This window comes from Asparagus officinalis, chromosome 6 (genome assembly GCF_001876935.1).
Source record: "Asparagus officinalis chromosome 6, Aspof.V1, whole genome shotgun sequence".
Lineage (NCBI taxonomy): Eukaryota > Viridiplantae > Streptophyta > Magnoliopsida > Asparagales > Asparagaceae > Asparagus > Asparagus officinalis.
In genome coordinates, this window is record NC_033799.1 from 48,634,285 (window position 1) to 48,647,601 (window position 13,317).

Consider the following 13,317-nt stretch of genomic DNA (forward strand, 5'->3'; position numbering starts at 1 on the left):
GACTCCATTATAGTTTTATGTTCTCATTCAGATATTAGAGTTTTGTTTTCATATTGTAAAGGCAGTGTGCCTTAATACGATTTTTAGCTGATTCATGTTGAGACATTTTTATTATTCCAGATATCAGATGTATTTCAGTTGGGACATGATTTTTATTTATGAGATATCTCTTTCTATATCATGTCTATTATTTTTATTTCCTTATTTTGCCTATTTTGTATCTACGTTTATATTTAATTTCACTAGAGGATATTATTGTGATTGGTGAAACGTGTTATTGTACGGTGTGGGTGTATGGCATGTTTGACATCTTTGGGTTCACCTTGGACTGCAGCCATGTGTGAAAATAGTGGCGTCACAGTTGGTATTAGAGCTCTAGTTCCACCATCCTTAGGAACATCCTGTGTCGAGTCGTGGAGCTAGAATAGAGTTTCTTAGGATTCATGTATAGAGTCCACTAGGAATTCATAGAATGAGTGAGGATGTTATATACGTATACCTCAAAAATTACAAAAATAAATTTATGACTATCTTACTTCGATTGAAGAGTATTTGCATGAATGATTTACGATACGATTTTTCTTATTACTCTATGTTATATATGCTTTTGTCTGAGGTCTCATAATTGCGTCTTATAAACTCTCTTACTGGGAATTTATAGATGGTCAGATGAGGATGTGGACGGAGAGTATTCCGTGCTCAGAGAGAGAGACAGGATGAGCCAGAGCCAGAGCCAGAGCCACAGCAGGCTCCACCCGAGCAGCAGCATGCTCCACCTGAGTCGTAGTAGGCTCCACAATACCTCATAGACCTCATAACACCTATAGCAGCTAGGCTAGCAGCGCTCGAGGAGTGAATGGCGAGCCAGACTCTACCAGTTGCACCACCGCTTGTAGTTCCACCACCAGTGATTCCAGCCATTCCTATTTCAAAGGAGTCCTCGGACGATACAGCAGGACTCACCCCACCATCAGTTGTAGCTACAGAGCAGGAGGCTTGGCTTCTCCTAGTCGGGAGGTACCAAAAGATGAGGGTACCAGAATTTTAGGGGTCATCAGATTCGCTTGTAGCCCACAAGTGGAAGGAGGACGTGAGTAATATCCTTGATCTACTTAACGTTGATTCAGTACAAAAGCAGAGGATTGGCAGCTTTCAACCTAAAGGGTGATGCCAGAGGATGGTACAGGCTTCAATTCACCCCAGAGTACGGGATGATACTCCCATGAGAGGACTTCGTCTATTTCTTTGATGAGCAGTACATCTCTTTCACGGCACGGGTAGAGAAAGAGCTGAAGTTGACCAGATTGGAGCAGGGAGACATGACCGTAGTTGACTACCAGAGCCGATTCATGAGTCTACTTCATTTCACAGGCATGTGGCAGATAGGAGAGCACCAGGCGCAGATGTTTCTTACGGGGCTTCATCCAAGCCTTAGTCGCTACCTCGTATCTAAGAGGTTCCGCTCAGTTTGAGAGGTAGCTAATACAACCATTTCGTAGGAGACAGAGACTGTGATGTTCTAGAAGACCAGAGAGGGTAGCTCTAAACCAGGGCCAGAGTGACAAGGGTAAGGGTAAGAGACCTTTCGCCGGACCTGGAGGACCCCAGCAGTGGGGTAAGGATTTTTAGCACCAGCAGCAGGGTCAGTCCAAGAGAGAACCACAGCCTGATCAGAGAGTGCCGCAGCAACACAGGATTCAGGGTGCATGTTACATTGTAACAAGATTGGGCATAAGGTCAGGGATTGTCGTAGTTCACCATTAGGAGGCCAGCAGGGCAGAGGCCAGGGCCAGTAGTAGGGACGAGGACACGGGCAGCAGCAGAACTATGGTCAGGGTCAGCAGCAGCAGAGGATAGAGGCACCACCTGCCGTTCTGAGGATTGAGGGGCCGGCGGGCCAGATTCGCGCTATTCAATAGTTTCCTCAGGGTCAGACAGACCCATATGTTCCACTACCAGCAACGCAATAGGCGCCAACCACCGGCAGGGCTTATGCAGTCGTACCACGTGATCATAGTGCCAGCGGAGCCATAGTGGAAGGTACCTTCTTAGTGAATTCCTTCCCAGCTCGGATCTTGTTTGATTTAGGAGCTTCACATTTTTTTATATCTCATACCTTTATGGATAGGCTTCAATTAGTCGCACATCTTTTAGATGTTTCGTTATCCATCTCTACTCCTTTAGGGGAGGTATCCCTATTAGAGAGTGTCTATAGGAGATGTGCCATCGGTCTAGATGAGTCCGAGTTTATCATCGATTTGATCATTTTGCGGATGTTGGAGTTCGACGTTATTCTTGATATGGCTTGGCTATCATCCTATCATGTCAGTATCGACTATTTTGCTAAAACAGTCAGCTTGCGGGCGTCCGATAGGTCTAAGTTGATCGTAGCGACCTCACAAGGCTACCAGATTACGGAGTTATTTCTGGCGTACGTCGAGGAGGTGATGCTGAGGGACCGAAGTGCTGATTTGTATGAGACTAGAGTTGTCTAAGATTATTAGGATGTCTTTCAGGACATACCTGGGTTACCTCCTATGAGAGAGGTTGAGTTCTGCATCGAGTTGTAGCCAGGCACAACATCGATATCCCAAGCACCCTATCATATGACACCTGCTGAGATGAGAGAGTTACAGACCCAGTTAGATGAGTTGTTATCTCAGGGCTTTATTTGTCAGAGTCATTCTCCGTGGAGAACACCAGTCCTCTTTGTGAAGAAGAAGAAGAAGGACGGTAGCATGCGTTTGTGCATAGATTATCGTGAGTTGAACAAGGTCACTATCCGAAACAGGTATCCACTACCAAGGATCGATGACTTGTTCGACCAGCTGCAGGGAGCACAGCATTTTTCAAAGATTAATCTTCATTCTAGCTATCATCAGTTGCAAGTTCAGAAGATGAATATTCCTAAGACCGCTTTTCTGACTCGATATGGGTCCTTCAAATTTCTTGTCATGCCTTTTGGGCTGACCAATGCACCCGCGGTATTCATGGATTTGATGAACCGGATTTTTCATCCATATCTGGACCAGTTCGTGATTGTATTCATTGACGGATATCCTTATCTATTCGAGATTAGAGGCAGAGCATGAGCAGCATCTTCGATTGGTATTGTAGACTTTGCGGGAGTATCAGTTGTACGCTACGTTCAACAAGTGCAAGTTTTTGCTATCTGATGTCAGATTTTTGGGCCATGTCATCAGAAGAGAGGGCATTGTAGTGGATCCTGCGAAAGTAGAGGCAGTACTTGATTGGGAGCCGTCAAAAACCATTTCAGAGATTCGTAGCTTTTTGGATTTGGCAGGCTACTACAGGAAGTTCATTCAGGACTTCTCAAAGATTGTGACGCCACTTACACTCCTTACGAAGAAGGATGTACCATTTGTTTAGGGCATGGAGTGCCAGGAAGCCTTTGAGACTTTAAAGGCTACGTTGACTATAGCGCCGGTATTGACAATTCCGAGCAGCGATAAAACTTTTGTTGTCTACACAGATGTGTCATTAGCAGGCCTAGGAGGTGTTTTGATGTAGACCCAGAGCATAGTGGCTTATATCTCACGACAGTTGAGGATGCATGAGCAGAACTATCTCATGCACGACTTGGAGTTAGAAGCAGTGGTCTTCGTACTGAAGACATGGAGACACTATCTGTATGAAGTACAGTTTGAGAAATTCACAGATTATCATAGCTTGAAATACCTCTTCTCTCCAAAAGAACTCAATCGGAGACAGGGGCGATGGGTTGAGTTCATCAAGGACTACGAGTTTGCGATTCAGTACCATCCAGGAAAGGCTAATGTGGTAGCAGATGCATTCAACAGGAAGCGTCGGCATCGGATTGTGGCTCTGAGGTGCTTGGTGTATCAAGATCTTCACACCCTTAGCCAGTTTGACTTTAGACCGGAGATTGACGGGAGCAGCGTATTTTTGGGAGCTTTTGTCATGCCCCGCTTCCAGAAATACCGGGGAATCGGAACGTGAACAAGCACGCGACGTATTAGACTAAAGAGAAATAAATACTAGACCATTTCTACTCAATCTAATATGCTAAGCGTCAAATATAAAGTGCGAAGTCACAGGTCCCCGATCACATTTAGCAAGAATATAATAAACAACTCAAAACAAAATGATACATATCACAATTGAAATATCATCCCAGATATAATATTTGGGCCAAACATGCCCTAATACAAAACAATCCAACTGAAATAGTGGAGGAACATAAAAATACATCGATCAAGCGGAAATGGAAGGTGCTACAAAGGTAAACAAGGACCATCGAACAACTAAAGGAAATAACTAAGCTTCGATTTCTTCTTCTACTCTGTCTGCAAAGCACTCCTGTTGAGAATACTCTGACTCTTACCGAACTGGTCTGTCCTCTAAATCTGATGCACAACCCGAGAGAACAGGAGTACGTCAGCATGCATGACACACGACAAGATCCTACAAGGGAGAAAAAGATCAAATGACCAATGCAAGAACAAATGCAATAACAATAATGACAATAGATCCACCACTAGAGTATAACAATCAGAAGAATCCATAAACATCCGAGTAACAAGGTCATACAACTAGATAGAATTAATACTTAAAACAATCAGAAGAATCCATAAACATCCGAGTAACAAGGTCATACAACTAGATAGAATTAATACTTAAAAATTTACAACACGAGACGTAGTACGTCGAACAAAATAATCCAAACAAGGAAACCCTCATGTATATATCATATGTCTCAAATTGTAGAAAATTAAATATTAATCCCGATCTTTGTATGAAAAGAAATATAACTAGTCCACATCTCACAAGAATCCATAATCATCTAAGTAACGAGGTCATGTCATCTCACAAGAATCCATAATCATCTAAGTAACGAGGTCATGTAACTAACCATCCTATAACAGGTTACTAGTCCATATCTCACATAGAGTCAGTAACGAGGTCATGTAACTAACCATCCTATAACAGGTTACTAGTCCATATCTCACATAGAGTCAACGTTTATATTATCGGATAACTGACTGTTCACAAATCTTCTACGCGCATCCAATACCGCTACACGAATCAGTTAGAGGACTATACCCAATCCAATTTCGGCCTGGTCCGAACTCAAGCAAAACTCGGGTGACTACACAAATTCACTGACCAAAGTGACTACACGAATTCACTTTGGCCTAACAAACCAACCCCAGTGACTACACGAAATCAGTGGTACAAACCTGGAAGATACATCAACAGCCACATCCGATCACATGAACCAAGACTTTCCCCACCCCAACTCTTCTTGTTTTTCTAAGTCAACATACACATGTCTCTAGGTCTTGTACAAGGCCACTAAGGTCATGAACTACTAACGGTTCTCAATCATAACAAGGAATAAATGCAACTGATCATGAGCACTAATGTCATGGCATATCACAAATAATCAAAATTAAGAGTCATAAATTATGAACAGCGTCTATGTAATTCAGAAAATAACCTTTTTTCAAAATAATTTCCTTTAAATTATTTTCTCATATACTAATTCAACATAAACCCTTTTTCAAAATAACTCCTTATAAATAATTCTAAAAATATTCTTTAAATATTCTTTTTAATATTCTCTCTTCCAAATTAAATTCTTTTCTCATTATAATAATTCTTAAAATAATCTTTAAATATAATAAGCTATTAATTCAAATAATTTTTTTCTCTAAAATAATTCTTATCCTTACAATATCAGTTATTCCCATCGATCATCAACCAATCCATGCAGATAATAACTAATTACAGTCTAATCTATGCATTTAATTTAATGACTGATATAAGAAATGACGAGTCAAGAGGAGCGGGATCTTGCCAGCGAGGCCAAGGGGCCTGATGACAAGACGGCGGTGATGCTACGGATGTGGTACGACGGATCTGAAACGGGTGAAGCAGCGGATCTGGATGGCGTGGCTGAAGGGGACAGCGACGACGTCGCTGCAGGAGAGCAGCGGTGGCACGATGGCGAGGTAAGAGAGAGAGAGAGAGAGAGAGAGAGAGAGAGAGAGAGAGAGAGAGAGGGAGAGAGAGAGAGAGAGAGGAAGATTATATATATATATATATATATAGGATTAGGGAATATTATATATATAGGATTAGGGTTTAGGGAATAATTAATATAATTAATAACAATACTTATAATAACAATAACAATAATAAAACCAATATTAATTTAAAAGGTTTTCACCGTAACAATTTAATTTATAATTAGAAAAATCATTAAATAAATATAAAATTGGATTTTTAAATCATACAAAATTCTAGAAAATCGAGAAAATATAAACACTCTACTAAAAATAATAATTTAATATTTTAAAATACCAAAAAATTATTTAAGCTAGTATCAAAAATTCATGGTTATTACATTCTACCCCCCTTAAAACAAATTTCGTCATTGGAATTAAAATAAGGGTGATGTACAAAGAAAATAAGGACAAAATATGGAAATAAGGTCATAACACATCATGACAAATGTGTGAGCAAATGTTGAATGAGAAAATAGATATGTATGTATGACATAATGTATTATAAGTTATACAAGATACAATAGAGAATAATTCAAAAGAAAGATCAGCACACAAAGTATCACGTTCATTCACAGTGTATATATATCAGAGTAATAATAATAATCAGAAGTAAATAGTCAATGCAAACATATAAAGCAAATAAAGGTCATAAGAAAGTCTGGTATGTAGTATAAATAATAAGAATGAGGTAAGTATAACATCAGAGAGTGAACATATATTTGAAAGAGATTACACAAACATAAAGAGAATAAAAGACAAAAAGATCTTAACGAAATATAAATCACTCATACGTAACCAAGTGATAAACATGATAAGACACAATACAAATAACATATGAATCATTTATAAGCAAAAGTAAAAGAAACATTTGAAGAGTATATAAGCAAAACAAAATAGCAAAGAATCAAACATACATATAGTTTAGACAAAGATAATAGACTACATAAAGAGACATGAAATAATAAAAAATCAAATCACAATAGAAATATCATATAATCAGTTAGTAGAATAGACATTCAATATATACATATATATATATATATATATATATATATATATACAAACAAAACACATGAATGCAATCAGCAAATCACATTCAACCAATAAGACATAAATTTCAAAAAATAAAATTTTGTAATTATGTTAAAAAGTTCAAAGATAGTATTATAGCAACACATGTTTAAAGCAGTTAAAAACATAAACGCACGTAAAGAAGCATAGATATAATAATCAAAAATAGCAATCAGTAAAGATAAAACATGACGATAATTTCAATAAAAATAGTTATAGTTATAATCAATAATTTTTGTGAGAGCATATGGCACTAAATAATTATCATACGAGACACAACACTAAGTCAAATATTAAACATGTTTATATAATATAGTAAATATAATCATCATGTATAATAAGCGTTAAAAATAAAAACACATACAAAATAATAAGCATATAAAAAGTCTGAATGCTCATAGTACTAATCATGTTAACAAGATAAATTATGATGAAAATAGTCACAAAATATTATATGATAAATAGACATAAGAGCAAACAAGTGATTCAAAATAAACATATTATATAAAACATAATAAAAATGACATAATTATATATATTCGACAAACAATATGATAAATCAAAAATATTAAAAATATTCATAAGGTAAAATAATAAATATAAACAAGATACAAAAATAATTATTATTACTGTATAAAATCAATTCAGATGTAGCAATATATTATATAGTAGTCAAAATCACATAAATACAATCAGCATAAATTCGTATAAATAAAACACTGACATATTTTAGACAAACATACCATGAATGATTAATGACATGTGAACATAAACACTGATAATACATAAAACAAAACAAGATTAGACAAAGTTGATAATTGACTAAAAATCAATAAAAATATACATCGTAAATATAATAATCTAGGTGAATACACTATAATGAAAAAGAGAATAGTAAGTATAAAAGAATGAAAAAGTAAAACATAACACAAGTAAACGAAAATAATGAATAGAGAATGAACAACAAACAATGACACAAAAATAATCTATAAACACTATAAAATAAATACTGAAAACAACATATGTATACAATGAATATTGCCCATGTATTATTTTGTCATTTGTGGCAATATTCATATCGAAAACGAAGCAAACAAACAACAAATATGCAATGTACTATAAACAACCCATGAGTAAATACTATACATACCTACAAACGCTATTTAGAATCATCTTTTATTTTAGTTATAAAAGTATAATAACTAATGATACGGAATAATGTAACAAAAACATATATAATTAGTAACTCGAACTCCAAACCTAACAATATGAATAAATGCTTGAATATCAAAATAGAAATACTTTGCTCTTAGAAATAACGAAACCAATGTGAACATACTAAAACAACCTAACAAGACAAAACTGACTGATAAGAAAACTATGTACTGAAAATATTGTGAGTTGAATAAATAAAGAATAATAATGTAATGCATGTGTAGAATATTAAAATCATGAACTTATTAATATATATCACAAAAAATACAAACAATATACAATAATCTAGAACATAAGTAAATGATAGATGGTATGACAGAAAAAGCGTACTCATCCACAATATAGAATGCAAAAGTATAATTAAACACAAGAAAATAATCTGAATATCAAATATGCTATGTGATGTATATGTGAAGTCTAGAGTAATGCGAAACACTTAGGGGGGTTATTGGTTGGGATATTTTGGGGGATAATGGGATAATTTTGGGGATTCTATTTCATAGTGTTATTCATTAGGACAATGGAATAAGGATAATACATTTTTGTGTTATTAGTTTTTTAGAAAACTAGTGAGACAATTACACTACTTTGGATAAAATTACCCCACTCATATACAAAAATTTTGTCCCAATAGTAAAAATTTACCCTATCCTCCATATTGGAACAATGTTGTTCCACTTTGAAGGCAATTGGGATAATTTTAAAATATTTTTGTATTACTTAACTAATACATGCAATTATATTATAAATATATGACATGATATATAAAATATAACATATATTAATATTTTAATGACATAATTTAATAACATATATTAATAATATTAAATAATAGTTACGTAATTATAGTATAACTGATTTATATATATATTATAAATTATTGAATAAACGCATTATATAAATATTTATATAATAACATATATTAATATTTTTAATAACATAGTATTATATAATAATATAGTTATTATATAATTAATTTATAATTTATTATGATGGTTATTATATTATATGAGGCGATACTATTGATAATATATATAATAATTACTAATATTGGTAAAATTATTTATGCATTAATATAATATAATACTGATAGTTTGAAATAATATAATATATTAACTATAACATGATACCGGCTTTTAATATAATATAGTTGAATATCATGTTAATTATATATATAATACTATATTATTATATATACTAATATTATATATATATATATTATAATATCTATATATAATATATTATATAAGCTATATATATAAGTAGTATATTTTTAATTTTAATATAAGATTTTTAAAAAAAATATACATTGGATAAAGTAAGGAATGATTTAATATTTTATTTAAGTACATATACCTATGATAGCTATAATTATAATATATTATAACTTAAACATATATTATTAAAAGTATTATATTAATATATTATGTCATAGTATTTATAATCAATTTATATATAATGGTTAGCATACTAATATAAGATGTTAATTAGTATTATTTGGTATATAATTATTATATTTTGTATAAATAAATAATGTATTTATTAAATTATTAACTATTATTAAAATATTAGATTAAATATATTGATATTCATAGTATATTTAATTTATTATATATATCATCAGCTAATGAATAATAATAATTCATAATACATTATAAATAGATTAATAAATGAGTAGATTGTAAGTATAAGTACAAATATTATACTTTTAATATAAAGTAAAATAATATTTATATTATAATAATATACTAAATAATATACTAAACCAATTGGATAAGTTAATTTAGAAGTAATTAATAGATAAAATTATATTTTAATAAGATGTCACATCATCAATTATCCCACATGAATTGTCAAATCAAAGGCTCAAATTATCCTATTATCCCACTTTATCCCATTTTACCCCACTCAAAATATCCCAAAGGGGTAAAATTATTCCATTGGAAAAATTTTCCCATTTGGCCCCAATTTGTCCCAACCAATAACCCCCCTTAATGAATATGATTTGAACAATTGAAAATATATAAGTAATAATTTTCATTAGACTATGTTACTTGTACATTTTTAATGAAAAACATACAATATAACACTGTATGTGTTACATAAAATAATATAATTGTAAAACCCCGTATTTTTATTAGAAGTATATGTGATTTATTAGTGATAAATAATTTTATTTGTGATTAATGACTTGAGGTCATAGATATACTTGGTAACAAGTTGTTAGTCATGTATGAGAGTGGTTTCATAGAGTTCTGTGCACTGGTTTTGGCGGTATACCAAAACATGCATGAAATCTGGATTTTTGTGTCTGTTCAGTCGACTTATGAGTCGACTCATGAGTCGACTAATTAGTTGACTGATGAGTCGACCAATGAGTCGATCGACTGGCTGTATTTGAGAGTTCTGTTTAGTTGCGGGTTTGGGTTGGGAGTCGACCAATGAGTCGATCGACTGGCTGTATTTGAGAGTTCTGTTTAGTTGCGGGTTTGGGTTGGTTTTGTTTCGGGTTTGACCGTTTGTATAAATATTATTCTACCCGAAACCAACCCAGAAACCCATCTGGAATCCAGAGAAAACCCTAGCCCCTCCCTCTCTAAACCCTAGCTTGTTTTGACGAATTTTTGGAGGATTTTTGGAGGTTTTCAGCGGGTTTTTGGCGAGGTGCAGCGAAGGGGATCATCTTCTCTCGGATTCAGGAGTTGTTCTAGCATCAGAGGCGAGTAACATCTCGCCCAACTCTGCACCCTTTTTAATTACACGTTTTTACTAAGTTTTATTTTCGGATTCTTGAGCCTAAAACGTATTTTTGAGTATAAAGATAGATCATTTACAGTATGGCATGCAAGAATTAAATGTTTCAGTTTGTAAAAGCTCACCAACGTTTTGTAAATTAAGATCCAGTTCTGGAATTTCATTTAAACATGGGTTTTATGGTGATTTAGTGATTTAAATATGTTTTAAACATGTATAAATATATTTAAGGTTTTTAATGTAGATTTACATGTAAATATCTTGTTACTGTTGATTTATATGAGTTAGAATTCGGACTGTATTGTTGGATACGATGAATGAGAACATTAGATGATCATTTCGCAGATTTTTCTTCGATAACAGAAAACTGAGAATTTTCTGCTCAGTTGACCTATGATTCGACTCATGAGTCGACTTATGAGTCGACTCATGAGTCGACCAATGAGTCGACTGATGAGTCGACTCATGAGTCGACTGATGAGGGTTCTTACCTATTTTATTCAGTTTGAATATGTTTGTGGTATTTTAGTTTAACTGAAATTGTTTAGGATGATTATTATTTCTGCGTGCTTTGAATATGATCGAGGAGTCACCTCGAATGACGAGTGTTAGAGATTAATGTTTTCATGTGAGATGACATACGGACATGAGTTTAGGTTTGTGTACCGAGACACGTGAGAAACTTGAGTATATGCACTTATTCAACCAACTTATCTAGTCCATGTGTTGGGCAATTATGATATGTAGTCCATGTGTTGGACACTCATCAATTTTAGTTCATGTGTTGGACAGTTCTTATATGTAGTCCATGTGTTGGACATCAACTACCTCAGTTCAGATCTTGAGAGTTGACACCTATACCTGCATAGGTTGGACACGATATTTTATTTGAGTTGTGACACGACACCATAACTAAATCTTGAGATGAGTTGTCTTCTTTTATTGCTTTCCATGTATTAGATCTTGGGTTTGGTATTTAGTGAATTATAATGAGAGCTACACGGTATATACATGAGGGTTTCCTTGTTTGGATTATTTCGCTCGACGTACCTTTGCTTGTGTTGTAATTTCTTAAATACTAAAATCCTATGTTTCATAGGTATTTATAACATGAGCTACATGGTATATACATGAGGGTTTTCTTGTTTGGGTTATTTCGCTCGACGTACTCATCCTTATGTTGTAAATACCTAAATAGGATTTGTGATTTATAAATATATGTGATATATTTATATTTTCTGTATACAATGAGCCCTATCCCTTGGGGTTGGTTGTGATGTTGCTCGCTATAGCGCTTTGACGCTCGTTGTCCCTCCCCCTTTCAGGTAACGAGCCAGGAGCCCGGAGAGTCGCAGGTTGATGGCGAGGCACTCTAGCTTCAGCTATTCTATTTTTAGTTATACTTTATTCTTTGAGCTCCACTGTAGATTTATTTAGACATTTGTGAGTATTATTCTAGAAGTTGTAAATGTTGTGTGCCTTAATTCCTTTACTCAGACATTTTGTATTTGAGATTTTTTGAGAACTCCAATTTATTCATTTCAGACATTGACTTATATTTCTGTATGTTGGAAGATGAAATATTACTTTGATCTCTATTATTTCATCAGTTATCTCTTGTAATATCATTTACTTGCTTTTGTACCTACACCAGTTATTGATTCTACTAGAGTGATAGAATTGTGATGGTGAAACATGTTATTGCACGGTGTGGTGCATGGCAGGTTTGACATTCCTAGTTTCACTTTGGACTGCAGCCTTGTGTGAACCCAGGGGCGTCACAGTTGGTATCAGAGCTCTAGTTCCAGTATCCTTAGGATCTTCATGTGTCGAGTCGTGGAGCTAGGATAGAGTTTCCTAAGATTCATGTACAGAGTCCGATAGGAATATCCTAGTATGAGTGAGGACGGTTTATGCGTATACCTCAAAATTTGAGGATATTTTTTTATGACAACTATGTTTGTATGCATTTAAAGTATTTGTATGAATACTAAATTGTTGTGAAAATCATAATGTGATATGCTATATATATGTATATGTTTATTAGGACTCATAAATTTTTTTATTCTCTTATGATCAGAGAGATGGCAAGACGTGATAGACCTCGTACTCGGAGAGCTGGACAGGCAGAGTCGCAATAGGATACTAAATTGTTGTGAAAATCATAATGTGATATGCTATATATATGTATATGTTTATTAGGACTCATAAATTTTTTTATTCT

At 34.0% G+C, this 13,317-nt stretch overlaps 2 protein-coding genes across 2 annotated transcripts in view; both read left to right on the top strand.

Moving 5' to 3' along the window:
• On the top strand, positions 2,121-3,390 carry LOC109846151. The gene is made up of 2 exons (XM_020415373.1): positions 2,121-2,473; positions 3,183-3,390. Exons 1-2 carry the CDS (start codon positions 2,121-2,123, stop codon positions 3,388-3,390), a joined length of 561 nt encoding a protein of 186 aa, XP_020270962.1.
• Positions 3,571-13,317, top strand: part of LOC109846152 — a 28,780-nt gene continuing 19,033 nt past the window's right edge. Inside the window, exons 1-2 of the mRNA XM_020415375.1 lie at positions 3,571-3,851; positions 5,822-5,996. Coding sequence (XP_020270964.1) covers positions 3,571-3,851; positions 5,822-5,996 — 456 coding nt within the window. The remainder of the gene's footprint in view (positions 3,852-5,821; positions 5,997-13,317) is intronic.